This window comes from Leptomonas pyrrhocoris (genome assembly GCF_001293395.1).
Source record: "Leptomonas pyrrhocoris isolate H10 chromosome Unknown, whole genome shotgun sequence".
In the NCBI taxonomy this organism is placed as follows: Eukaryota; Euglenozoa; class Kinetoplastea; order Trypanosomatida; family Trypanosomatidae; genus Leptomonas; species Leptomonas pyrrhocoris.
The window spans coordinates 318,471-344,842 of NW_015438367.1; the positions used below are offsets into that span (position 1 = coordinate 318,471).

General features: G+C 59.0%; 8 protein-coding genes across 11 annotated transcripts; all 8 read left to right on the forward strand.

Moving 5' to 3' along the window:
- Nucleotides 1-358: 358 nt before the first annotated feature.
- Nucleotides 359-5,239, forward strand: ABB37_05643 (hypothetical protein; the record flags this gene model as incomplete). Its single annotated transcript, XM_015803746.1, has 1 exon — nt 359-5,239. The coding sequence occupies one exon, from the start codon at nt 359-361 to the stop codon at nt 5,237-5,239; it is 4,881 nt and encodes a 1,626-aa protein (XP_015657571.1).
- Nucleotides 5,240-6,491: 1,252 nt separating this feature from the next.
- Nucleotides 6,492-8,678, forward strand: ABB37_05644 (putative replication factor C subunit 1; the record flags this gene model as incomplete). 3 transcript variants are annotated; one of them, XM_015803747.1, is made up of 1 exon in its annotated part: nt 6,492-8,678. In XM_015803747.1, the coding sequence occupies exon 1, from the start codon at nt 6,717-6,719 to the stop codon at nt 8,676-8,678; it is 1,962 nt and encodes a 653-aa protein (XP_015657572.1). In that variant the 5' UTR covers nt 6,492-6,716. The 3 variants fall into 3 exon arrangements, with proteins under 3 accessions (XP_015657572.1, XP_015657573.1, XP_015657574.1); XM_015803748.1 differs by having other exon boundaries at nt 6,525-8,678; XM_015803749.1 differs by having other exon boundaries at nt 6,694-8,678.
- Nucleotides 8,679-9,172: 494 nt separating this feature from the next.
- ABB37_05645 (hypothetical protein) lies at nt 9,173-10,922 on the forward strand (the record flags this gene model as incomplete). Its single annotated transcript, XM_015803750.1, has 1 exon — nt 9,173-10,922. Exon 1 carries the CDS (start codon nt 9,372-9,374, stop codon nt 10,920-10,922), a length of 1,551 nt encoding a protein of 516 aa, XP_015657575.1. The 5' UTR covers nt 9,173-9,371.
- A 646-nt stretch (nt 10,923-11,568) lies between these two features.
- On the forward strand, nt 11,569-12,871 carry ABB37_05646 (hypothetical protein; the record flags this gene model as incomplete). Its single annotated transcript, XM_015803751.1, has 1 exon — nt 11,569-12,871. Exon 1 carries the CDS (start codon nt 11,666-11,668, stop codon nt 12,869-12,871), a length of 1,206 nt encoding a protein of 401 aa, XP_015657576.1. The 5' UTR covers nt 11,569-11,665.
- A 398-nt stretch (nt 12,872-13,269) lies between these two features.
- On the forward strand, nt 13,270-15,053 carry ABB37_05647 (hypothetical protein; the record flags this gene model as incomplete). 2 transcript variants are annotated; one of them, XM_015803752.1, is made up of 1 exon in its annotated part: nt 13,270-15,053. In XM_015803752.1, exon 1 carries the CDS (start codon nt 13,527-13,529, stop codon nt 15,051-15,053), a length of 1,527 nt encoding a protein of 508 aa, XP_015657577.1. In that variant the 5' UTR covers nt 13,270-13,526. The 2 variants fall into 2 exon arrangements, with proteins under 2 accessions (XP_015657577.1, XP_015657578.1); XM_015803753.1 differs by having other exon boundaries at nt 13,274-15,053.
- Nucleotides 15,054-17,077: 2,024 nt separating this feature from the next.
- On the forward strand, nt 17,078-20,364 carry ABB37_05648 (hypothetical protein; the record flags this gene model as incomplete). The annotated part of the gene is made up of 1 exon (XM_015803754.1): nt 17,078-20,364. Exon 1 carries the CDS (start codon nt 17,596-17,598, stop codon nt 20,362-20,364), a length of 2,769 nt encoding a protein of 922 aa, XP_015657579.1. The 5' UTR covers nt 17,078-17,595.
- Nucleotides 20,365-20,911: 547 nt separating this feature from the next.
- ABB37_05649 (putative mitochondrial Dynein light chain) lies at nt 20,912-21,778 on the forward strand (the record flags this gene model as incomplete). The annotated part of the gene is made up of 1 exon (XM_015803755.1): nt 20,912-21,778. The coding sequence occupies exon 1, from the start codon at nt 21,152-21,154 to the stop codon at nt 21,776-21,778; it is 627 nt and encodes a 208-aa protein (XP_015657580.1). The 5' UTR covers nt 20,912-21,151.
- Nucleotides 21,779-22,467: 689 nt separating this feature from the next.
- Nucleotides 22,468-25,645, forward strand: ABB37_05650 (hypothetical protein; the record flags this gene model as incomplete). Its single annotated transcript, XM_015803756.1, has 1 exon — nt 22,468-25,645. The coding sequence occupies exon 1, from the start codon at nt 22,553-22,555 to the stop codon at nt 25,643-25,645; it is 3,093 nt and encodes a 1,030-aa protein (XP_015657581.1). The 5' UTR covers nt 22,468-22,552.
- Nucleotides 25,646-26,372: the final 727 nt, after the last annotated feature.

Below are 26,372 nucleotides of genomic sequence, written 5' to 3' on the forward strand. Positions count from 1 at the left end.
CTCCCTCTTCCTCCTTATTGTGTTGCTTAACTTCGTGCGGTAATAATTTGCTGCTGTTGTTTGTTGTTGAGGTGCCGCCTTGTCGTAGAAGCTGTTGTTTACCTCGAACGCAGTAGTACCATTCTTCTGTTTTGGTTCTTGTTTTCATACATATATATATATACAGGGTCGCTTGTTTGCCCTCCAAACTGATCTTTCGTGGGTTTTTGAAGTGTGCCGTTGATCTGCTGATCGGCTCCTTCTTGTATCATATTATTTCTCTCTTCAGCCTCGCTTGCTCGACGAACCATCTGCAATAGATTTGAAAATAAAACACAGATTAGCACTCCGAATAGAAACTGACGCCTTGCCGCACTCCATGTTCGCCTCCAGTCCACCGTCCTCGGCGTGGCGGAACCACGTCCAGGATCAAGAGGAGGATCTCGTGCGGGAACTGATGGAGGCCGACGACGTCGACGCCGTGCTGGCACGCATGGAGGGTGACCATTTTCGCCACCTTTCTCCCGTAATGCGAAAGCTGAGCTCCTTCGATGGGCCGAAGCAGCAACAACCGCCTCCATCACCTTCTGCGCAAGCAAGTCTCGCTCAATCGTCAACAGCATCGACGCGAGCGGGCCAGCGACACCCACCTCCGCCACCGCCGCAGGAGGGGCCCGATGCCCGCCCGTACAGTGGTGGGAGAAGAGGCTCTGACAACGCAGAGAGCCGCGACGGAAAAGGCGCGACGTCGTCCCTCGGCCATCAACCGTCTTACGGACGCTACCCCTCATCGTACCACCCGCCCTCCGCATCGTCCTCCACCTATCGAGGCGGTCCCTACGGCAGTGACGCTCCTGCAGCCACTGGTGACGTCGGGGACCACTCACCGGCCGCCCGTCCACCACCACCACTACCGCCAACGAACAGAGACTACGACCCCCTGCGTGCGTATCGACGACCAGCCACAGACGCAGTCGATGCAGCACCCGCACGACCTCGCGAAGCTATTGACTCACAAACAGAGTCACGCTACAGCGCCACAATGGACTCGTGGCTCAAGCCGCGCCGCCAGCTACCGCTAGACATCACCGCTGACAGCCCCGCCAGCACGACACAGCGCACCGATCCCTTTGCCGCGACGCGCCTGCCGACCTACGCCGCGCTGGAGACGGCGCCGCTCGTGCCAGAGGGGAACGTACCGCCGCCACCGCCAACGCCCGGCAGTCCGTGGACCTCGAGTGGCGGTCGCTACCACGGCGGCAACAACAACGGCGATCCTCAGCGGGCGCCGCGCGTTACCACGACGACGACGACGGCCCTCGCCCCTCCCCGTCCTTCCGGCTCGCGAGGCAGGACGGATGAGTTGGGGGAGCTGGAAAACGCCTCGCAGTCGCGCATCGCGCGCCAGCTGCAGCTGCTGCGAAACTACCGCGAGCTCGCCGAGCTCTGCTCCGCCACAAAAGACCCGAGCGTCGATTTATTCCGCTCCCTGCCTTCCGAGGAGCTGGCCCGGATGCAGGTCGGGCAACTACAGGGCCTGCCCCAGCGAGAGCAAAGCCCCATCACGGTGAACAACAACTACTACTTCGACAACTCAGCCAGTCGTCGTGGCAGTGGAGGTGGGGGAGGAGGCCGTAGCAGCCGCGAGTCCCCGCGTAGGAGCGGTCGGGGTCGCATCAACAGCGTCGACACCGTTGGTGCGCTCAGCAAAACGGGTGCCGCACCTAGAAGAGGCGGCAACAACTCCCCCTCCGGCTCAGAGCCGCTCACGGTGGACAGCCGGCCCGGCCTCACAAGCCACCAGCCCTCCGGCGCATCCTCCTCGCAGCCGCTTCGGCCGCCACTGCTGCCGAGTCCGCGCTACGGCCCCTTGCAGAGTCCGCAACCGTCTTCCGCACCCGACTCACCGGTGGCAACGCCTCCGCTGTCGCAGCGTGGTACTGGTGGGGGCTCCCCTGCGGGACCGCCGCCACCGCCGCTGCTCGCGCCGCCGTCACCCAGTCGCTCCTACCACGCCCGCAGCCACCGCAGCCGGCACTACGACGGCCACTACACCCCCACCGCGACGACCGAAGAGGCCGGGTCGAGCTACGAGGAGGACGAAGAAGAGGAAGAGGACTACGCCGGTGACTTCATAGACAACGACGACGGGCCGGACGGGGGGGAGGACGAGGACGACGCGACGGCGCCACGCCCGCCGCCGCCGCGCATTATTGAGCGGGAGCAGCACCGTCGCTTCCCGAACAACAACGGTAATGGCGACTACTCCACGACGAACGCCCAGCCGCCGCTCTCGCCCACGTCGCAGCAGCAGCAGCAATCACAGCTGCCAAACTCACAACATCAACCACTACTTCCGCAGCAACAGCAGCAGCAGCAGCACGGGAGCTACCCCAGCGATTACACATCGAACCCGTCTAGAATGAACGGAAGCGAGACGTTTGCCGGCGTAGATGGAAACAGCTTTCCTCCCCATGTGCGCAGCGGGTCCAATGTGATGCCGCCCGGTGCGTCGCCCAGCAACATGGGCGGCGTCGCGGGCAGTGACGCAGGGCGGCGCAGTGTGTCGAGCGCGATCAACGTGCTTTCGGGTGATAACGAACTGCGGGCTAACGCGCAGCTCAGCGCGAGTGGGATGGTGGACAGCCGTCGTGGATCGCTGTCGCAGCCGCCTCAGCAGACACAGCAACAGCGACACATCACTGCCTACAACGGAAACAACTTCGTCCCGTTGGCGCCCTTCGCACGCAATCAGCAGCAGCAGCAGCAGCATCCACTGCGGCGCAGTCTGTCCGCGGGGTCGAGCCCGTTAAATCGCCAGCGCGACGGTGACGCTTACACCGACCCCGGCATCACCGCCTTTTCACATCTGAACCCTCTGCGTGACCCGCGCCGCGACACCATGCCGAGCGCGGTGAACCGCAGCGGCGGACGGCGCGGCGGCAACTCCACCCCCGAGAAGATGTTCAGTGCCACCAGCAACAGCAGCAGCCGTGGCCGCTTTGGGAGTCAGCACCCTACAGGCAAAGGGAAGAGCAGCAGAAGCAACAACAAAGGCAACAGCAATACCCTCCGCCCGGGCAACCGCCGCGACGGCAAAGGCCGCGACCACGACCGCGACGATCGGCGCAGCGATGAGAACAGCGACTACATGGATGACGACGTCGGTCTTGGCAGCAACGACCGCGACTCTAGCATGAGTGGGGACGACACGCCAGGAAACCCACAGCTGCAGACGCACAACCCGCGCTCATCCACAATGCGCAAGAAGAGTCGGCAGCAGCAGCAGCAGCAGCAGCAGCAGCAACGACGGCAGAGTCAGCGCGGCAACAACGTTAACGCACGCCCAGGCCGGACGCCAGCGAACGCGTCTGGCGGACGTGGACCGCAGCGAGACGGGTGGGACGACGACGGCACCGTGCACACCCCGCGTACGCGGCGTCCGGCCACACGCCAGAAGGCCGGCAGCCGGAACCCCCGTGCGTACCGTCAGCAGAACCCGTCGCCGACGTCGTCGCAGCAGCAGCGGCATGGACGGCACGATCGCGGCAGGAAAGAGCCCTCATCGCCGTTCTACGATGACGACGGTGCGGAGCTGAACTCCGCCTCCACCTACTCGTACAGCTACGCCACCAGCTCCGACATCAATGACTACATCGCGGGCAGCTACTACAGTCCCATCAAGGGCATTCCAAGCGAGCGAGGACGCGGCATGCCCAACAATATTTATCCTGGAGGTGGTCGTTCCCCGATGCGCGGGCGTGGGCGGGGCAACGCGTACGCTGCGAACAGCCCCTACCGCACGACCCCGCAGCGACGACCAGGCGCTAACCCGGCCGGCGGAAGCAATCTTCCGTACAGCAACAACAACAGCCCTCTACAAGGTCGTGGTCGTGGCGGGGCCCGCGGCGTCGGACGTGGTCGGGGAGGGCTCATCAATCCTAACGTCCTCAACAGCAACGGCGCAAACGTCGCAGCGGGCGGGGCGCCGTACCCGTTCTACAGCAGCGCCGTCCCTATTGGCAGGGGACGTGGGGCGCCGGTGGTCATCGGCGGCCTGCAGTCCGCCAACCGACGCGCGCCACCGCCGCAGGGCGGAGGCCCTTACAATAATAGCAACAGCAACATCCCCAACAGCGACGGTGCCCAAACTCCGCGCAGAACGGGAGCAGATCCTGCCATGGCACCGGCAGCATCAGCGCCAAGTGGCTTGGTGCATCTTCCAAACGGACTTGCAGTGCCGGCAAACTCGCCGGCAGGACGGCAGTACCGGCAGATGCAGCAACAAGCACAGCAAGCACAACAGCCACAACCGTTTGGCTATCCCCCAGCCAGTGGCCTTTATCCGGCAGGAGCGGGGATCACGAACCGACCGCCGCAGCAGCCGCAGATGTCGGCCGCAACATCGCCCAGTCGTGCCGGCCGCGCCGCCTCTCCGTCCATCGTGCCGAGCAACATCAACGCGGGTCGCTCTACGAGTCCTGGCGCGGGGTCTGCCGTGCGCGTCCACCCCGGGCTGCTCTACGGCTCGCTGCTCCCCAAGGCACGGCCCAAGACGGCCCTTGTGGTGGAGGACGACGACCGCGGCCGGGAGCGCAGCGTCGATCCTCACGGTGACGCAACGCACGAGCCGTTTCTCGAGCCCGGAAGCGTGTGCCCAGTGCAGCCTGTCGTCCCCACCGCTGCGCCGCCCCGCACGGTGTTCAAACCGTCGCCGATGGATACGTTCCTGCTGACGGGTGCGATCAGCGGCGCGACGGCGGACGGCGTGCAGCCACTGGCGTGGAAGTCGGGCGGCGCGGGCTGTGTGGTCGGCCGCTTCGGTCACCTCCCACACGCGCCCACCGCGAAGCTGTCGTCGCACTATAAAACACCAAATGCTCAGCCGTTGCAGAGCGGTGCGGCGAGCTCGGTAGGGGGAGGTGCTGGCTTCTTCCCAAGTAATGTGCCACCGCAGCAGCAGCAGCAGCACTTCAATCCAGCCCGTCAGCCGGCCGCAGCCCGGAAGGCATCTGCGTACTCTCTCCCTAGTGCGATCTCGTCGCAGGCACAGCAGCGCGCCACAGCAGGGACGAACAGCTCCCAGCAGCGGTATGTCCCCCTGCAAGAGCCGCTGGAGCCGGCTCGTGGGTCGAGTGGAGTGAATTACGACACCGCTCGCTCTCCTCGCGTGGTGGACCCGTACACGCCGCGTGGTAGAGCGGCGGCGGAACGAAGCGCAAATGTGCAGCGCTTCGGCATTGCACCCGTCCAGAACTAAATGAAATTAAAAAAGGGAAAGTCGGACCCACTCCGGGGATGTGAGTTTCAACGGTGTTTGTTGTGCGCTGATCCCTTCTCCTCCCTTCCTCTGTGCTTACGAAACACAATGATGCATGCCGTTTTTTTTTTCTTCTTCCTCTTGCTGCTTTGGTGGTGATTTCTTTTCCACGGTTTGCTGTTCTTCTTCTCGTGGTTGCTTGCTGCGGGTGATCTCGTCGCTCATGAAGCGGCTTGACGCAGTCGTTGCTGCACCCAATCGGTTTTTCTCTTTAGCTTTTTGCTTCCTCGTGCGCACATACACTGCGTTAGTTATTTCTTTTTCACCGTACTACTACTACCATTTACACCTCATTGTTTTCTTCTTTTGCTTAGTCATTGCCTTCTTTTACCCATACCGACACAAAACGTGTGTGGTACCTGAGAGGTAGATTCGCCGGAAATCAAAATGTGGGAGACTTTTGCTGTTGTAGTTGTCGTCCTTCTTTGCGAATCTGCCGGTCGGTGTGCTTTCTTTTCTTGTTGGCGTTAGAGGCGGTTTTGTGTGAGTTTTTTTCCCCTTTTCTTCCTAGACATTCTGAGTTCTCTTTACCTTGCTCGCGCGTTGTCTCTGTGAGGACGTTTTCATGGAGCGTACACGGCTGTGCGTCTTCGCTTTCTCCGTTGCCGGTTTGCCCATCTTTCTTCCTCTTCTGCTTCTCTTCTCCCCTCCCTCCTCTCTCTCTCGTGCGGTTGCGAGGGGGAGGAGGGAGACCGGATATATCTTGTGGTGGTAGTGGTGGTTGCTTTGCTTTGCTTTTGTTGTCCAAGCAAGCCATCGACGTCGTCAACGTGCATGCACCGAAAACAACGCGGAGAAGCAAGTCTCATTCACGGATAAGCAACAACCAAAAAATAACACCCACCTTCTGTTGTCGCAATGAAACAGTTTTTAGTGACTGCTGTGCCGCCAAACTCCAGCGCTCTTGCACCATCGACCATCGGTTCTGATAACTTGCACCTTTCGAACGAAGGATGTGTGTGAGTGCGCGCGCGTTAAGTACACAAGCGGAAATAGAAGGGAGCCAAACGCTGCAGACTTTCCTCTCTCGGCGTTTCTTCTTCCTCCTATGCAGAGTAACGTAAAAACCACATATATCTATATATATACCTGTATGATTCATCCTTAGCTATTGCCTGCCGACTCCACCGTACGCCCCTTTTTGGGCATCTTCCCTCTCCCTCTCACCACCGCAAACTCTGTCGGGTCATGCAGTCATTATCGTTGTCTTGCACCCGCCTGCTGCAGTGGTACACATAGATTCATTTTCTCTTATTGCAACTCGGTGTTTTTTTTTTTCCAACTATTGTTATTATTCTTGTTTCATGTCCTCGGGGCAACCATCGGATGGTGTGTCGTCTCGTCTGTGACACCCTCATCCCCCCCCCCCATTCTTTCCTACTTACTCGTCACATAGACTTCACTGCGCACACAAGAAATGTCTGTCCTTCACTTTTCCACCGATAGTCAAGGCGACGTGCCAGCCCACTCTCCATCGCAGCAACAGCCGCGCAGTGAGCTGTGGGCCGACAAGTATAAGCCGCGCTCCATCGCAGAAATGTGCTACCCCGTCTGCGCAAACAAACTCAAAGCCTGGCTAGAGAACTTCACCGCAGTCGGCAGCCCAGGCGATGACCCAAAGAAGCCACACGGCGTGCTGCTGTCCGGGTCACCTGGGGTCGGCAAGACGACCACCGTCTACGTCGTCGCTCGCGAGCTTGGCCGGACCGTCGTGGAGTACAATGCCAGCGACTTCCGCAGCCGCAAGTCACTCCGCGAGAACGTATCGGACCTAACCGGCAACCGCGCCTTCTCCGCGCAGGCCACGTCGTACACGAACGTGGTGCTGCTGATGGACGAGGTGGACGGCTGCGACATTGGCGGCGTCGGGGAGGTGATCGAGATGCTCAAGACGACCCGCATTCCCATTATCTGCACCTGCAACGATCGCTGGCATCCAAAGCTGCGATCGCTGCTGAACTACGTGGAGGACATGCGCTTCAGTCACCCCCCGTGCAACATCGTGGCGAACTACCTCTGCGACCGCGTCCTCGCCCGCGAGGGCATCTCGCTTTCCAAACCGCTGCTGCAGGACATCATCAAGAAATCGGGCAGCGATATACGCAATATGCTGAACAACCTGCAGCTGTGGTGTCTTAATCGAACGTCGCTGGAGCAGCGGCAGCTGGCGGAGTGCGCCGCGCAGGCCACCAAAGACGGCGACGCCGGACTCTTCGACTCCGCCGAGTACTTCCTGCTACAAGGCACGTCGCGCGGGGAGCGACACAGCATTGCGGAGATGCAATCCTGCTACTACAACTCCGACCTCATCGACCTGTTCGTGCAGGAGAACTATCTGCACTTTAACCCGGCGCCGGTGGACGGCCGAGATTGGATGGGTGCCGTCGCGCAGGCCGCCAGCGCCATCTCCCGTGCCGATGCGGCGCAACGCATTATGTACTACGAGCAGAACTGGTCCGTCTCACGCTTTCACGTGCTGTCGTCGAGCATCGCGCCGTGCGTGTATACACGCGGCAAGTACGAGACCTTCCTCACGGGTCAGCAGAAGTTCTTCGACCTGCAACGACCAGTGAAGTTTCCGCAGCTGCTCGGCCACAACTCCACGGCGGGCAAGAACCGTCGACTGGCGCAGTGCGTAGCGATGCAGGCCTCCCACCCCACCCACGGCATCTCCGGCAACCAAGAGGACGTCGTTGCGGATTACATGCCACACGGCTGGGAGCGCCCGTTAGCCGCCCCGCTGGCCGAGAACGAAAAGGAAGGCATCGCCGCGGTGATTGCCTTCATGGATCAGTACAATTTAATGCGCGATGACTGGGACGTGGTGCAGACGCTAACGCACTTTAAGCGCATGGAGACGCCGAGCGCGGTGCCGCCGGTGAACATCGCCACGGCGGTGAAGGCGGCCTTCACGCGGGAGTTTAATCGAACCCACCGCTTTGACAGCTTCGCGAAGAGCACGCTGAAGCGCACGGACAAAGGCGACGCCGCCAACGCAGGCGGGGAGGAGAACGGCGATGCGGAGGAAGGGAGCCAAAATGATGCGGGCAGCGGGAAGGCGAAGCGTGGAAAGGTCATCGCGGACGGCGTCACGGCCGTCACCATGACGGGTGTTGGCGCGGCAAAGCCGAAGGCGGCGGCGCGCAAACCCCGAGCGAAAAAAAGTGCCGCCGCAGCAGCAGCGAATGGCAGCAACGGCGGTGATGCAGACGCGAAGCCCGCGAGGAAGAAGGCGGCGGCCACATCTGCGCGTAAGCCGGCGAAGGCGGCGGCGGCGAAAAAGAAGAAGCGCGGACGTGTCTCTTCTTCATCGGAGAGCGAGACAGAGATCTCCTCGGGCAGCAGCAGCAGCAGCAGTGAATCTTCGGACAGTGATTGACCCTCTCCCTCTCTCCGTGAGTGAATTCGGGCGTGCAGGCACAGCGCTGAAAAGTGCCAGGTAGCGGGTTGCTGCTGTGTCTTCGGTTTGCGTAGTGATTGGCTGTTATCCTTTGATGTGTGTGTCTGTGTGTCTATGGTAGGAGGGCTGGTGTGGTCGGTCGTCTCCACTCCGTAATGCACACCTCACCTTTCAGTTTTGTTTTTGCCGGCTCAGCTTCCCCACGCTGCACGTGATCCACCTCCTGAATGGGCGGAGCTCATTGCTCCTCTTCTGTGTTCATACGCGGTGGTTTTGAACGACAGCCGCTCTTGTAACGCAAGGCGGCAACAACAAGAACCACACAATACAAAGGACGAAAGAACGCTTCCGCTGCGAATGACGGAGCGAGTCTCCATCGTGCTCGTTTTCTTCTTCTACAAATGGACGCCAGCTCTCGTGATTTCGCTCTCCCCTCCTCTCCTTTGCCTTCCCCCCCCCCCCTCCCCCTTTCCAGCGCCTCTGATATCTGCCGATTCTTGCTGACTTTCGCACAGGCTTGTATTAGATTACCACACAACCAACGAACCTTGCCCGCAACGACGCACAGCACGGAGGGAAACGATGAGGCAGATCCGCGGCTGCCGCAACGGCACCGCCACAACACCGTTTTGCAAAGTTGACACCCACCACTTCCCCCTCTACTCTCACCCAATGTTCCGTGCAGCCATACACAACTCGGAGGCCCTGCGCAGTGCCCTTGACGCGCAGGTGGCGCAGGTGGACCAGGCAGCGCTGGACGCCGCGGTGGAAAACATGGTAGAAGAACTTCTTCAACAGCAGGCAGCCGCGAAGGAAGGAGGACCTGAGGATGAGAACGGAAACGCGTGCCCCGTCGCGTCGGAGGAACAGCTGCTGGCACTCTTAGCCGGTGTCTCGCGAGCACCCGCGGCGTCGGCGTCATCGCAGGCGGCGGCATCCGCGCTGCCTACGTCAACGAACGAACAGCCCTTCGCCTCCTCCTTTCTCGTCGGAGAACCAGCGCCGCCATCGTCGACCGCTATCTTCGCTTCGTCTACCGGTCTGCAGCTTCGCCCCTTGCCGCCTTCTACGCGTCGCCGCCTTATGTTCTCATCACCGCCTCGCGGAGTCGATGCACTGCCGACCGACAGCAGCGATCACGTGCGAGTCGTCTCCGTCGGCACGCTCCAGCACGCCGCTGTGACGGGCACCGGGAGAGGGACGCCAACCGGCGCACCGTCCACGGCAGAGTCCCGCGGTACACCGTTCGCCTCACTCATACCACTCGGGCACGCACCTTCCCAACGCGACGCAAAACCCGTGCTGTCCCTGTCACCCTTCGCGGTGCTCTCCCCCGCTGACTCGGCGCAGCCTCCGGCGACGTCGCCGCCGCTGTCGACGAGCAACGCCGACGCACCGACCATCTCTTTTCACCCGTCGTCGAAACCTGCGACGGACGGCGTCAGCAGTGTGGCGGCGGCGCCGACACGCATGCAGCGCAGGCCCGCGCGGAAGGTCAACCTTTACTCCCTCCTTCCTCTGTCCTCCGTCAGCAGCAATGGTGATCCCAACGGCGGAGGAGGTGGTGGTGAGATCGCCCGTGGCAGCCGGTCGCACAGCATCACATTCGCTGAAATGGACCGTCGGCCGGGCATCGGCACCGGCCCTCTGGCGCAGCAGTCCGTGGACAGCGCCCGCCTGCACACCGTGTCGGACTCCATCTTCTCGTCAATGGACGTGCTGATGGACGGCAATAGCTGCTGCGTGCGACGGCGTCGGCGGGTGCCGGGTGCAGGCCCCCTGCGTGGTCCATCCAGCACGACGGCATGCTCCCTCAACAATGCCACGCCCTGCACGCTCACCTCCTCCACGCCCCCGATGAGTCGCACCGTGCCGCTATCAGCGCCCATCCCGCGGCCGCCACCACGCACCGCGGCGGAGGCGAAGACACGACGCATTGTGGACGCACAGCGGCGTCGACAGCAGCAGCGGGCGTCTGCTATCTTGGACGCAACTGCTGCCGCAGAATCGGCAGGTCCGACGGTGGCTACGACGAACGCAAGCAAGCAGTCCTCCAGTGTGTCTTCCTTCCCCAGTCGTGGCCTCGCCGTGACGGCAATAGGCAACGCAGAGGGCCGCAGCATTTCCCTGCCACCGCTGTCCACCATACGGGATGTGTCCAGCAAGTCTCTCCTTGCGCACGCGGTTAGCTCGGTCCATTGTTACAACAAGACATTCCGGTGACGACGGTGCTGCGCCGAAAGGAAGCTCATCCAAGAGACGGTAATGGCGGCAAGCGTCGAAGCGACTTCTGTAAGCCGCCTTTTTCTCTTCTCATTCCTCATGCAGCACCGTGTTGATCCGCATACGTGTCCCTTGTGTGTGTTTCTTGCTGACTCCCCCCGCGACCTGCAGAGCCGTGGATTCATACCTTCGTCGCTTTCAGTTCAACCATCGATGTAAAAAATAATTTTGGCGCTGTAAAGCGCGGCGTCAACGTCTCCTTCTTTTTCTTCATGTTCTGAAAATAAAATACATATCCCTATTGTTTTTATCCCCTGTGTGCCTTGTTGGAGCTCGAAATGGAAGATTTCTTGTACACCACCCCAGCTTGCCCTCTCTCACTTCTCACGCAGGACGGAACAACACGACAACCCTCCTGCCATTCCAACGCACCTGCTTTGTTGGTGGGTGGGTCGGCTGCCCTTCTCCTTCTCTCTCTGCCTCCCCCGCAGACGGCGAGTGTCGTGCATTGACGACAGCACCTGCGGCTCGTATCTAGTTATTAAATAGATGGGCCTTGTTGTTGTCTCACGTCTTGCGGAACGAACCTAAACTGTCCTCTCTCCTCTCTTCTTCTCTTCTCTTTCTTCTCGTGTTCACAACTACAAGAAAAAATCGTTGGCAGCCAACCGAGCCGGGCGACACAAACACCGGGAAGTGCATTTCACACTTCTTCCTCGTCGTCTTCTTCCCCGTAGCCAACTATGTGCGCTGCAACGGCGAAGAAGAGAAAAGGCCTCTCGCTTGAGGAGAAGGTGGTGCTCGTGGAGCGATGGATCACCGCGCACCCGCAGCCCTACACGATGAAGGAGCTGCAGCAACTCATCCCGAAACAGACGCCCGTCATCTACCAAAGCGTGGAGGAGTGCGTGCTGCTGCTCGTTTCCGAAAACCGAGTTCAACAAGACCGCGTGGGCGTCAGCACGCTGTTTTGGAAGTTTCCCCTGACCGAAGCGCAGAAGCTGAAGCCTTCTACTGGAAAGCACGGAGGGAGTGGCGGCCCTCTGACGTACGCGGAACTGCTGCGGCGCCTCACGTGCGGTGAAGGGGCGCTCTCTTCAGATGCGGTAGAACGCGCGTGCGCCGTCGTGGCCCCTCGACAGCTGCGAGAGTGGCACACAGCGCTGCAGGCAGAGCATGCGAAAGTCGACGCCTTCTTGGCAACAGAGCACGCGCGTGTTGGCTTCACAGAGGAGGGACCTCTTCAAAGTGAGCTCGCACATCGCAGGGACTGGGCAGCGCAGCGAACACGACTGCTCGCGCAGCAGAAAGCGATGTCCACGTTTCAGAGCCTGCCAGACCTGCTCCGACGGCTTGCCGAGGCCTCCGCGGTGGCGATGGAGGCCGCAAACCGGTGGACGGACAACTACTACTTGGCTGAGATGGAGCTGGTGTCGAAGACTGGACAGTCGCAGCGTGACGTGCGGGCAGCGCTGCAAGTTCCACCCGATATGGACTTCCTTTCTGATGAGGAGGACGAAGAAGCGGGGGAGGTGATAGAGTTCAAGGCTGGCGTGAACAGCAGCACGTTGCCGTACATCGGTGAGGTTCACGCCAAGGGAACGCAGAGCTGGGCTCCATCGACAGCAGCACTGCCAGCGGTTGCGGCGGAAGACAGCAGAGCGCAACCGCCACCAATCGCAACGCAAGCTGCGCCGTCCCCTGCACCCGCGAAGGCTGAAGCTACCCCCGTGAACGCTGCCTCAGTGGTCGATGTGGAGACGGCCGACAATGTACGTGATGGCACGTCTGCGGGTGACATTCACGCTGGCGCGGCCGACCTGCCCGCCTGGGACACAAATGCAGCGTCGGTTGAGCACGCAGAGGAGGAGGAGGCGCCAGCAAAAGAAACAGGGAGAACGTCAAAGCCCGCACCAAAGCGGCGCACTACGCGGAAGCGCGCACGTTGAAGATCCCGCCTGCGTCACCTGCGAGTACACATAGAACGGTGTATACGAATCTTTCCGTTTTCTTTTTAGCTGGCTACTGCTATGTTATTGAATTTTTTTCTGCTGCATTGTTTGCTTTTCTTTCCTCCTCTTCCTCTTACTAACTTTACATCTTTGCAGATTAAAAACTGTGGATTGGTGATACCCGCCGCGCCCAACTCTGTCCGCGACGCGATGCTCCTGGCTGAAGACAACGCAGTGCAATTCACCGCGCTCTTCACACGGTATGAAATGTTTTTTTTAATATTAGTATTCTATTTGTCCTTTACTTCTTATGCGTCCTTTCTCTCTTTTCTCATCCCTGGTGTGTGTGTGTGTGTGTGTGTGTGTGTGTGTGAAACCCTCCTGCTCTGCGGCCAAGGCAGCAAACACATGCCTTCTACTTCATTTTATTCTTCTTAAGCATTTCTTTTCTTTGGTTTTGATTTTTTCCTTTAAGAAGAGCACTCATAACCTCTTCCATTGTTGACGTGCCAACGAACCATTACGGCTCGGGAAAACACACAAGAAACACCGTTTCACCGGCCTTCCCTCCCCCTTCTCTCTCTCTGAGCACCTCTTCATTTGTTTCTGTTGTTGTTATCCACGCACCACGCCCAACCAACAACAACAACCAATGTTCAGCTTCGTGTGCGAGTACTTCAAGGCTGCCTCGCCAGTGCCGCTCGCCCTCAGTGCCACCTCCCCCGCCGCGCGCCGTGCGGTCGAGCGATCGTCGCGCGGGTACGTCGTACAAGGTCTCCGCCTCCACCACGAGGAGTTCCGCAAGGACGAAGAAGTATCCTGCCATCGCCGCCCAACTCGCACCGTGTGCATCCACGCAGAGTCAATTCCATTGACATTTTTCCACGCTCTCTGGTGGATTCGGAAGGACGGCGCGCACGTGCCGGTTGTGTTCCGCGCAGCTCGTCTCACCGGCAGCCTCTATTACGGCGTCAACCTTCCTCCCGCGACGGATGCTGTGGCTCCTGCGGATGCCACCGTTGCGAGTGTGCTTTCGATGCACGACCCTGCCGTTGCATCGCTGGTACGGCGCACTGTTTCCCTCTTCGTTGGCGGGAGCCGTCTGCGGGCGGTGCAGCTGAACCCATCGGCGGTGACCGAGTTGGAGCGCATCGACGTCTCGAATTGCCGCTGCCTCACGTCCCTGCAGTGGAGCCGTGCAGAGGCGGCGGCAGACGGCGCAGAAGACAGCGGCAGCAACAGCGCCGAGCAGCTTCACCACCTTCGAATTCTGAAGGCGTCCTTCAGCGGGTTGGTCGTCTTCCCCGCCCCAACATTGGCGGCATGGGCGCCGGCTCTGACGACGGCGCTCCTCTCTGGCTGCCGTGCGCTGAGCCGGGAGCAGGTGAATAACCTGCTGGACGACTGCCTGGAGCTGCGGGTGGCTCGCCTGGACTCCACGAAGCTGTCGAGCATCGACTCCTTCGCTTTGACCTGCCCGCGCCTGTCGGAGCTGAACGTGTCGAACTGCGCGGACCTGCAAGACGTGTCCGCCCTCGCTGCGCTGTCGTCGCTGCGCGTGCTGGACCTGCACGGCAACGCCAGCCTCGCCTCGCTGGACGGCGTGGGCGGCGGCGGCCCCCTGCGCCGGCTCGATATTTCGCACTGCAAGCGGATCTCGACACTGCGGCCGCTGGAGGGCCGCCTGACAAAATTGGAGCGCTTCAACGCCTCCCACTGCTCGGGACTGCTGGACACGCAGCTGGGCGCCCTGCGGACGAGTCTGCTGCTGGAGGAGGTGAAGGTGAACCAGTGCCCCTCCTTGCGAGACTTTTCGGCGCTGTCGCACCACGCCAATCTGACGGTCGTGGAGGCCGCCGACACCGCCATCGCAGGCGTCGATTTCCTCCGCTCCTGCACGGCGCTGGAACGGCTGTCCGTGGCGGGGTGTGCCAACCTGACGGACCTCACCGCCCTGCGTGGACTGTACAGGTTGGTCAGCGTGGATGCGTGCCACTCCGGCGTGACGCGGATGGCGGAGCTCTTGGACACGTGCTCTGCGCTGCGTGTGGTGCTCGTGCGGGACTGTGAGCTGGATACGGAGAGCACAGACCGGCTGGAGGCGTGTGCGCCACGTATTGCCTCTACGCACCGCGCCGTGAACAGCGGCAACAGCGCGCCAGTGACCGCGACAGCGTAAGAGCGCGCTTGTCTTTTCAAACTGGAAAAGAAAAGGATGCGCGTGAGAAACGCACTACCATTGTGTGTGAGTGTGTGGCTGTGTCTGCCACAGAAAAATTCTTGTTTCTCCTGTTTGTTTCTCGCTTTTGATGTTTCTCCTCCTGTGTTTCTGAAAAGCAAAGAACAAGTAGCCTACCAACTTCTTCAAGTAAGAGATTAGAGGAAAGAGGAACCCAAAAGGAACATATATATTGTTGACTTCTTAGTGTCGGAGGGCGCCATGAGGACGTAAACACAATCAGCTCTCCTCTTCTCTTGTTATAATTTCTAATTGTTGTGGTTTTGTTTTTTTTCTCTGTCGCAGTTGTGGCTGAAGTGAGGAAAGGAGAAAACCAGAAGAAACGAAAAGCGGCGGCGCAGCTCTTTTTTATCCTCCTTCTTCTTTCGGCTTTCCTCCTCGTTGTTGGTGTTGTCGTCGTCCTCTGCGGAGTACAGTCCTGGCGAACCTCTGCAGAGACACCCGTCGTGTCGTTAACGGCGTATGTATCTTGACTTCATCGCCTTCTTTCCTCTAGCTGACTCATTTGCGATTAAAGCCTGCATCTTGTAAAGCGGCCTTCTTTTGACAAAACACTCTATTAAGAGATGAAAAAAGGCGGCGGTACGGCATTGCAGGTCGGCACACCTGCGAAATATATATTTCATGCGGGCTGTGCCGACACTGCGCCGTGCAGCACCCTCTGCTGTGCCTAGCGTTTGTGTGCTCTTGTATATCTTGCTTTCTCTTTTTAGTGGTAAAGTTGAGTTCTGCGGGGAATAAGAACCGCAGAGAAATGGAGAAAAGGAAACAGGTGACATATAAATATATATGCGTGTGTGTGTGTGTGTGTGTCATTTCTCAGGCAGTCTTTCAGGTACTCGAACCCTCACGAAGATGTTCTTGACAACTGCGCACTCGCCGCCTCTGTCGGCAGAATATCTCCACAGGTCCTTTCCCCATGTTTGTATGAGTGGGTGAGTGTGTTTCTATGATCGCTGGATATATATGTTTTTTAAGTTGAAGTCCTTCCAAGGCCACTCTGTTGCTTCTCTCGCTCTTCAATTGTTGTTGGTGTATTCCAGGTAGCGCATTTTGAAACGTCGCTGTTTTAACTATTATTTTTATTACTGTTGTACACTCCAGACACGACGATTTCGCCGCCTACCGTGTTAACTCGCTCTTTTCGGTAAATGCAAAACCAATCGATTCAAATTCTCAGAAGTGTACTTTTGACAATAATGTGTGGAGAGAGAGAGAGAGAGAGACATTTTTAGCCGATGCACCTGTGAGGGCACACGAAGGCACAGCGAGTCCCATCCCCGCCGCCTCTTTCTTTCTTTCCCACCTGTGCCGGTTGCATTGCGTTATCACAGAAGCTTTCAAATGAGAAGGCGAGGAGGAAGACATTCAATAGCTTGAAGGATACATACTTTATTTTTCTTGTTCTCCTACTAATCTGCCCTACACTGTCGTCAAGGTGTTTCTACCATGTTTTTCCCTATTCTGATTTTCATGTTTAGCAAAACAACATTGTCTTACGTTTTATTTCTCCCTTCTGTTATTTTCTGTTATTACTGGGACAACTCCGTGCGTTATGTGGAACTGTCAGCAGTCTGGAAAAATGAACAACCGGCAGTACGAAATACGACGTGTCAAAAGAATCTGCGCTGACAGAAACTGAGGCGCGGTGTTATCCCCTGCCTCTGACACAGTGCTCTTCTCTTGTAGTTGCTGTTTGCATAAAGAGAAAGTGAGGTCTTCTCTGTTGAGGTCGCTGCCGCCTTGCCGACTGTGCATGGAACGTAAAGCAGCGTACTTTTAGAAAGCACAGATGAACTATTGGGCTAGCTCATCAAAATCATGAAGAGCAGAACGGATATCTGTGTGTGTGTGTGTTGTTGTTGTTGCTATTTTCCTGTAGGCCTAATGCACATGTTTTGCTCCCATTTTTCTCCACTGTTCGCCTCTTCTTTCTCTTCCATTATACCTTTTGTTTTTTCTTTAGCCCATTTGGAAAAGGTAAGAGCACTTCCACAGCACGTGTGATTGAGAGGGAGGGACTTCGTACAAATATCGAAGACCGCATTAGGCGTCGCCGTGCAGCTGTCTACCGGCGCGCCAGTGCAGATTACTGCTGTCCTCTTAACAACATATATTTCTTTTTCCCCTTAGAGGGGTTGTGGTTTGCTGCGCATTTGGAGCTGTGTAGGTTTTTATGATCCCCAACCACTATTCTCTCTCTCTTCTATTGTTTGTATGTTTGTTTCTGCTATACCTACGCACTCACGCGCTTATTTTGCTCCCATAACCTTCTCTTACTTCATTCGGCTCCCTCTCATTTATTCATTCCCCCCCCCCCCACTCGGCGCGGGCGCACGCTCGTTGCTCGCCGCCACCAGTTTATCCGTAATACAAGAAAGAATCATCAAATTACACTACGCTTTTTTTTCTCTCCCCTGATCATTGACAACAGAGGCGGTGCGCGCTCTGCGTTCACATCCAACCCACATACGTTCGTGTAATGTCCGGGTCATCGTTAGCGCTGTCTCCTGTCACGGAGCAGCGCATTCTCGCTGCGGCGGAGGTGCTGCGCGTTTCCCCCGACACTTTTCTGCGGCGCCTCCTCTCCCAGCACTACAACACCCTCGGCGGACTGCCGCTCGATCTGCTGCGGTACGTCTTCACCTTCCTCGACTACTCCACCATTTCGGGTCTCGTCGCACGGGTGTCGAGGTTCTGGCAGGACTGCGTGGTCGAGTCGCCGCAGAACGTTCTCTCCCGCCTGCGCCAAATCCATGGCATTCACCTCCTCGACCCCGTGCACGGTTTGTTCTACTTCCCGCGTGCGCTAAAGCGCGTTGTCTTCGATGCGAAGGGTGGCGGTGCCGGTGGGGCGGCGGGCCGACTTCGGTCTGGCGCGGATCAGCGCCGCGCCATGTCCACCACACCTGCCGCTCTGCACAGCAACTCGCAGGCAGTTCCGGCCTCGTCTTTCTTGACGGTGGACATCCGCACACAGAACACCAAAACGCTGCCGTGGAGCTACGTGCAGATGACGGTGCGACGCGCGATTGAGCGGGAGCGGGCGCTGTTCGGGGCGGTGCGCACGCCTGGCCTTCAGCGCCCCGAGGACCCGGCCTGGACCCAAGCCGCGACGGTCACCTACGATCGGCACCTCTACATGTTTGGTGGGGAGACGTACGAAGGGGTGGTGTTGGACCGCGCGTACGAGTACGACCCCATGGAGAAGCACTGGACGGTGTTGCCGGACCTGAACGAGAAGCGCGCTGCGGCGAGTGCGGTGGCTTTTCGTGGACGCATTTTTGTCTTTGGCGGCTACAACGAAGAGGGGGAGGTGCTGGACACGTATGAGGTGCTGGACGTGCCGACGCGGTCGTGGGCGTCGCGGCACTACCCGCCCTCCTGGTTGTATACCACCTCCCCTCACGCACGCACGTCCACCACGGCGGCAGCTACTGCGACTACAACGTCCGCACCCAACACCGCTGCTTCCTTCCGCTCCATCTCGAGCGTGGTGGCCGAAACATCGGGCGCTGCGTCGGGGCAGTACCGGATGCCGGAGAAAATCTGTGGCACCGCGACGACGGTGTACGGCGACGTCATCATCTTCGCGGGTGGTCATCAAAGCTGCATCGCACCCGATCAAACAGCTGTGAGCTACTCCGCCATGAATAGCGCCTCCACCACACCGATGCACAGCGTGGGTGGCCCATTTAGTGGTGGTGGTGGTGGTGGTGGTGCGGGGAACCGAAGCGTCACCGGCACGTCCTTGTCTGGGTTACCTGGCATTGTCAATGCGGGTGATGAAGCCTCGGCGCAGTCTGCACACGGAAGAGACAGCATTATCTCTCATCCCACGGATAGCGGCATTGTCAGAGATGATTTATTGTCGGTGACGGCGAGTATGCCTGCGCTGGCCGGTGTCGACAGCCTCACCTCTCCCCCCACCGCTGGTGCCAATAATAATAATAGTATTATCAACAGTGCTGCTGGTGGTGGTGGTAACACTAACACGAGTGCTGGTGCACGCACCAACTCCCCTCCTGGGCTGCCGCGCGTCAACTCCATCGCCTTCGACGGCCCCGCCACGGCAGAGACGCTCGTGTGGGTTTTCTCGCCCATCACCGGTCAGTGGTGGATGGACGCCCCGCGACTGCCCTCGCCGCGCGCGTTCGGCGCACTGACGACGCTGGAGCTGCCGATCGTCGGCTCTTGTTTGTGCTACTTTGGCGGGTGTGCCAAAGCAGACGCCCCGGAGACGGCGATGTTTTACATTCCGCTGGGCGATGCGCAGGCCACGCGCCTGCACGACGCACGCCCCGATGACGAGGACGCGGGTGATGGCACGGATGGTCCTGCACATGCAGCGCTGAAAGAGAGCACGAACGACGACGACGACGGCGGAGGCCAATCATGTATGACACAGTCACCCGACACGGCCAGCTTCCTTCATGCCGCGCAGGACCGCTGGCGGTCGTCGCTGCGAGACGCACCGCCCCTCCCGTCGCCACAGCAGACAACAGAAAAGGGAGACGGTAAAGGAGAGGACGCCGCTGCTGCCGCAGATGTAGCCAACGTCCCGCTGATCACCGAGCCCTCGCGTGCGTCTGCCGTCGACATGATCACCCGCTGCTTCCGCGATCTCGCAGAGCTGCCCTGGCAGCGGTACGTGCGGGTGCCCATTGGTGGTGCCTTTACCTCGGTGGCCGTCATTGGACACCCGCACGCCCGCACCGTCGTGCTCACGGGCTTCTACCCGATGGCGAACATCGGCTTTTGCAAGGTCGACTCCCTCCTACCGACGGATGCCCTCGCACCGCTATTGGGTGCGCTGTCACCGCCGCCGCCGCCGGGCGCTGTCCAGGCAGAAAATGACGGAGCCGCGACACTGCAAAGCCCGCACACTCCGCCACTTGAACACGCTGATCCCTCCCCCACCAGCCTGCGCGACGCCCCTCACAGGTCCCCTCCACCGCCACGACTGGACGTGTCCCTGCAGGACGAGGCTGCCGCAGCCGCAAACCACTCTCAGCAGGAGCGGGAGTGGAGTCATCACCAACGGCAGGAGGTGCGCGAGATGGTGCGCTCGGCCGCCCGCGCCGCGACGCTGCGGCACCCACGCAACCCGCAGAGGGCGGGCGAGGAGCGGAAGTGGAGCCTCGCACCGGTGCCGGAGGTGCGGGTGCGCAACCCGACGGGACCCGTGCTAACGCGTGTGTCGTGGAAGGTGCAGTCCCTCAACGCGAAGGTCATCGTCGGCATCGAGTAGCGCAGAACCAGCAGCAGCAAGGGAAAAGAGAAGGGGAATGTATGCGGGGGTGTAGCTGTGGATCCATGCTTTACATGCCTGCTCGCAATAGCTCATTTTTCTTGTTCTCTTTCTCCCTCTTCTTCCCCAAATTTTTGCCGTGCAGCGAAATGATAAGGGACTACCTTTACTGCTGCCTACGTAGAAACTGGGGACAGCAGTGTGGGACTCTGCGAAGGCGCAGTAGAGTCCGTGTGGCAAAGGTACCGCGCCCAGCCCAGCCCGGATGCCCCAGCAGCATTGAGAGAAAGGATGGAGGGGGCTGACTTGGACCTTTGGATGTGAGGAGACCCATCTGAAGAGTCCTGAGAACGGAAGATGTTTTGCTGAACGTGGAGTCGTTCGGGAACCCCCCCCCCTCCTCGACTGATTCATCGCCCTTTTCGTAGTTGGTCAGCAACGTTGTTGTTGTTTTATTTTCCCTTTTCTCTCTCCTCACCATTTCCCTGAGTACCCGCCTCACTCTCCTACCTCTCCCTCTCTGCAATCCAACTCGATACGCTTCACAAGAGCCCAATTTGAGCGACGCCCACCACATCAGCAAAAGTCCTGTGTTTTCGTGTCCCACTGTACACACACACACACACACACACACACGCCGGAGGAACGATCTCGAACGGGCAGCAGGCAAGCATCGACGTCACCGAAGTAAGGTTGTGTGTTTTCTTTTCTTTTCTCCTTTACGTCAACTCCACAGCCTTTACTCGCCACACGCGAATATTTGAAATTTTTAAAAGCAACGGTAATCATGTCCACCACCGTCAAGGAGGCCATCGCGCGCTTCGAGGAGGCCGAGTACCGCCGCCGCCTCGTCAATGTGCCGGAGGCAGAGCAGGAGAACGTGCCGCGTGTGGTGGCGGCGCAGGAGTCTAAAGTGCTCCTCATCGGTCTCCTGCCGCCCATCGTGAAGATGGACAAGGAAATCACGACGCTGAAGGAGTGCGAGCACCTTGGCCTCAGCACCAACGCCATTGAGAAGATCGGACCCGGTCTGAAGGAGCTGAAGAGCCTGAAGGTGCTCTCGCTGGGCCGCAACAACATCCGCAAGCTAGAGCAGCTCGACTTGCCGCAGCTGGAGCAGCTGTGGATCTCCTACAACAAAATTGATAAGCTGACCGGGCTGGACAAGCTCAAGAATCTTAAGGTGCTGTATATGAGCAACAACCTCATCAATAGCTGGACCGAGATTGACCGCCTAGGGAACCAGTGTCCCGAGCTCACAGACGTGCTCTTCCTCAACAATCCGTTGTGCAGCGGTGCCGCCAGCAATCAGGAGTACCGCTACATGATGCTGCAGCGTCTGCCGAAGCTGACGCGACTCGACGGCGTGCCCGTCGACCCAGATGAGAAGGAGGAGGCAGACCGTCGCCGCTAAGGTCGACGAACGCGCCGGCATTCAAGAAGGAGAAAGGTGGAAAAGAGGATCCGACGCGGCGTCGCACCTCGCACACGCCACTTCTCCTCGCCTTGTATTCCTCCCGCTCTTTCTTGGCCGGTTACGATGCGCTCTGAAGCAAGGGTATTTTTGCACGCGTGTCGCGTGTAGTACCGGAGCAAAGTGTGTGTGTGTTTTTCCCTATCTTTTCCGTATGTACAGCCAACTAGAAAGGTGTTGATGTGAAGCACTGCAGTGATTTCCGTTAAAAATATATATATCAAAGAAAAACGGAGAATTGGGGAATTGTCAACCATGGAGTCACGCTCCTATATGTAAGCGTGATGTCCACAGGGGGGAAGGGGAGGAGAGCGGAGAGACACGCGCAGGCAGTTGCTGTTGTTTTCCAAGGGAAAGAAGTGTCCTTGTACCACGAAATCTATGTCTGTGTGTGCGTGCGTGTGTGTGTGTTGGAAGTCGTGTGCGAAGACCGCGGAACAGCAGTAGTAGCTGCAACTCCCTGGGCCTATTGCCCATGGCTAGCCTGTAGCATATTTTCTGTTTCCGTCGCTGGAGTGGATTTGCGAATTTCATTTCAACTTTCTTGTTTGTTTGTCTTTCCTTTCATCTGCGCTCTTCCTGAAAACCCGCATCCGTTCTGTATTCACGCACGCACGCAAACGAGCGTCAGCGGTTCAAAAAAACAAGCTACATCACAATAGGTGATTGACTTTACACAGGCCTCTTCTGCCTTTTGCATGGTTTCGCCGTCACATGTCGTCCTCCCTTACTTCCTCTCCGTGTGGCTGGAACGCGGTCGTAAACCTCTCGGATGCTGACTTTACCTCCCGCGTCGACTTCATCGATGCGTACGTGCTCCCTACGTTTAGTGAAGTCGCACCCACGGCGGCGTTAGTTTCACCGTGGCTTTTGTCGTATCCGCCTCCTCTCCCGCCCTACCCGACTACCGCAAACTCGGATCTGCAGCGCGACCCCACCCACACAACCGCTTGTGCGTCCGCCGCGTCACCCCACGCTCGCGTGGAAACGGTTCCGCTCGCCTGGCGGTGCCCGACTTGCGGCAGCGTGGAGGTCGAGCAGCTCTACTGGCGGCGTCCCTCCGCACCGCGGTGCTGTCGCACAGCGCACAACGTGTCCACCACAGCCACTCGTGCACTGCTGGCACGCAAGTTGCAGCTTCAGGGACTCTCAGCAGCGATGAAGGCCAAACTGGAGCGTCACCGGCGTCGGCGCGAGCGTCGCGAAGAGATGCGCTGGCGCTCGTTGCACGTGAGCACGCGCTGTCGACAGTGCTTTCTGTGCCCTCGATGCGGTGGTCACGGCGGCAGCGAACCGTGCGAGACGCAACGTGACGCAGAGGAAGCGCGTGTTACCTCTCCAAACAACAACCCAAACAGAGGCGCGTCGTGTTGTCGGCCCTCCTATCGAAATGACCGTCGCGACAGCGGCGACGGTGGAGCATTAGCGCCAGCATCATCGGTGTCAGCGCTTGACATTCGGTTAACAAACGACATGCGCTACTTCGCCGTGTGCCCGTGCTGCGAGTGGCACAGCTACCAAGCCTTCCCCTCCATGGAGCAGCTGATTTCCTACCTAGACAGCGTCATGGGGGAAGACAAGACGGAGGTAATGCGAGACCGGCGCAATTCACAGCGCAGCGCCAACAGTGCCCTGCGTAGTCGTCTGCATGAGATCCTCTGCCCGAACGACGCTGCTGGCGATGTCGGAGAGGAGCTCCTCTGTCTTCTTCCTCACGAACCACCAAAGATGTCGCTCTCCCACGCGGCGTGGGAGACGTACACGAAGCTGACATCTGGCAGGCAGCGGCGTACATCGCCGAACTCACCACGCGGCGACGCGACCCCTCGGCAGCGGCACAAAGAAGGTGAGAAGAAATCAATAAACACAACAGCAGCAGCAGGCGACGAGGAGGGGGAGGACGCAGTGGACCTCGTGGCGGGCCTCCACCCTGCCGTGGCGCTGGAGGTGCTACGAGAACGTGAAGCGGTGCATCGCGCAAAGGTGCCACTCGACAAACAAGCGGTTTGTGCTCCTCCAGGCGCTGTGCAGGTGGCGCGAGTGTGGGACTTGGCGCAGGAGGCGTGGGCCTTCTTCGGCGGTGCAGACCAACCCGACACGATCGAGGCGGCGCCCTCCTTGTCCGTACACCCTCCGGGATCATCGGAGGTGGACTTTATTGCGCGCACCCAGCAGTCCGTCATGGGCCTTTGTGCCGAGGCGGTGGACACACGTCAGCTTACGCTGCATGAGTGGATGCAGCGCTACCAGCCAGCAGCGGTCGTGGCGCAGCAGCGCAAAGCAGCAGCAGCAGCTACGGCGACGTCCTCTCCTACTCGCCACGCAATACTCCGCACCAATGGCAGCTCCCCCTCCGCCCTCGCCGCGCTGTTCTCGACGCTGCCCGGCCGCACACCAGCTAAAATACGTGCGACAACCATAGAGCCGGCCTTCGCTACACCGACGCCGACTAGCAACGTCATTCTCAGTGGCAGCACCCCCGCTGCCACACCCACCGTGTCCGCCCTCTACCACACACCCACCTCCGCCTACCTGCAGTCGCTGCTGCAGCGGGAGCACGACCGCCCCTTGGGCCTGCCTGCCTACTGCGTTCCACGCGGACGAAAGGAACTGCTAACAGGACTCGCATGGCGGCTTCCCTCGCGGCAACGCGAAAGCGGTGGCGAAGCGGCAGATGATGATGATGGTGCTGACGTGCATTGCCACCGTGTCCCTTGTACGCGTGTGGTGCTTTTGGACCGTCCAGCGCTGTCCGAAAGCGAGGTGCAGCTGGTCTACGCGCACTGGTCGGTGCTGCTGGAGAAGGCAGCGGAGCGGCAACGGCAGCTGTCCACCCAGGAGATGACAACGGCTGCCGGCGGAGACGGAGGCAGCGACTCGGAGGCGGACGAAGACAACGTGGACGGCCTCCTCGCGACGAGTCACAACGATGCATCGAGTGAGGTGATAAGAAATAGTGGAGCGGAGACGTCCTCCGTCCCTCCCTCTCACGTCGCCCTCTCAGCGGCAACAACCTTCACTTCTCCTTCTCCGCCTCCCTCTCAAAAGGTGTCAGCAAACAAAAAGAAGACGACAACGCTGCCGCTGCCGCTTTTCCTGGATGGCACCGGCTACGCAGCAACTTCGGCGTTGCCGTGTTGGCAGTACGTAGGAAGTACCCGCACCGGAAGCCATGGAAAGGCATATTTAGAGTGGCGCTTCCGTCTCGTAAACCTCAACTTGCAGCACGACCTTTACGTGACAACGCTGGCGGTGAGTGATGTCTCCGTGCGTAGAGGTCTGCAGACGGCAAGCAGCGACGAGGGAGTCGACAGCAGCGGCGGCGCTTCTTCTTGTGAGCTACTTTTGAGCTCTGTAGGAGCACCAACGGTGCAGCTGCCTGCGTCTTTGCAGCCTCGATGCTCCCCAGAAGAGCGGGCGGTACTGGAAGAGATACGGGCATCGGTCGCCAGTCGAACCACGGAGACGGCAATGGGTGAAGACGCTGCCAGAGCCAATGCCGCCGTCCCGTGGGAGGCTGCAGCGGTCCTCGCGCCATCTCCTTCACCGCAGCTGAGTGCCGGGGGGGTTGCTCAGTTGCCGGAACTTCAGGTCACACTCAGAGCGCGAGCAGAAGGGCTGGAAAGTAAGACACGTGATAGCGCCGTTTATGTGGCGTTGGCTATGGAAGTGCTGACGCCGCTGCCGGATGTCTCCACGCTGAACCCTGTAGGGAACGCCGTAGCATCTGTCAAGGGAGTTCCTCCTTGCGTGTGTCAGTATTACTCCCTCAAATGCGGAGTGACTGTGTTGCTTACCTCAACGTAGCAGGCGTCAGTGTGCACTGAACGTGTAGGTGGAGTTTACGCTATCACAAATCACCGCGTGGAACCTCTACCCACAAAGCGAGGGAGAAGAAAAGCGGAAGTAAACGAAATTGTCGCTAACAAAACAGAGAAAAAAGAGGCCTAGTGTGGGTCCACCCACCCACCCCACCCTCCCCATCCTCGTAGTGGAGTATATCGAAAACGACCACATGCCGCTCATGGTGTTGTTCCTGTGTGGTTCAACACCCGTTTTCTTTTGTTACTATTACGGTTCTTGCCTGCGCGGCTTCTTCCATTCCGCCCAATGCGCTGCGGGCTGCTGACTCTCGTGAAATTGTCTTTGTTCTCCGAATGCGTTCTTCGTTGCTGTTGTTTTCTCTTTCCAGTTTGGGCCATTTTCTGGTCATCCGCACTCCGCCTTCTACATAAACTCCCACACGCGATTGAGTTGGCTGGAAACGAAGGAAGCTGGCACAGACGCCTCGTGCGGCTTTCTCACTTGTTTTTGAAGAGGGGGGAGTAGCAGTTGTTTGTCTCCTACACACACGTGAAGAGGTTTTCTCCGTGTGTGTGTGTGTGTGTGCGTGCGTGCGTGCGTGCGTTAAATCCACCTTTCTTAACGAGTAAGCGCTAATACATCACGTCCACGAAGGAGACATTTAACGTAGGAAAAATAGCCTAAGCCTCCTGCCTTTGCAGTATGTGACAGCTAGGTAGGTTGAGCACCA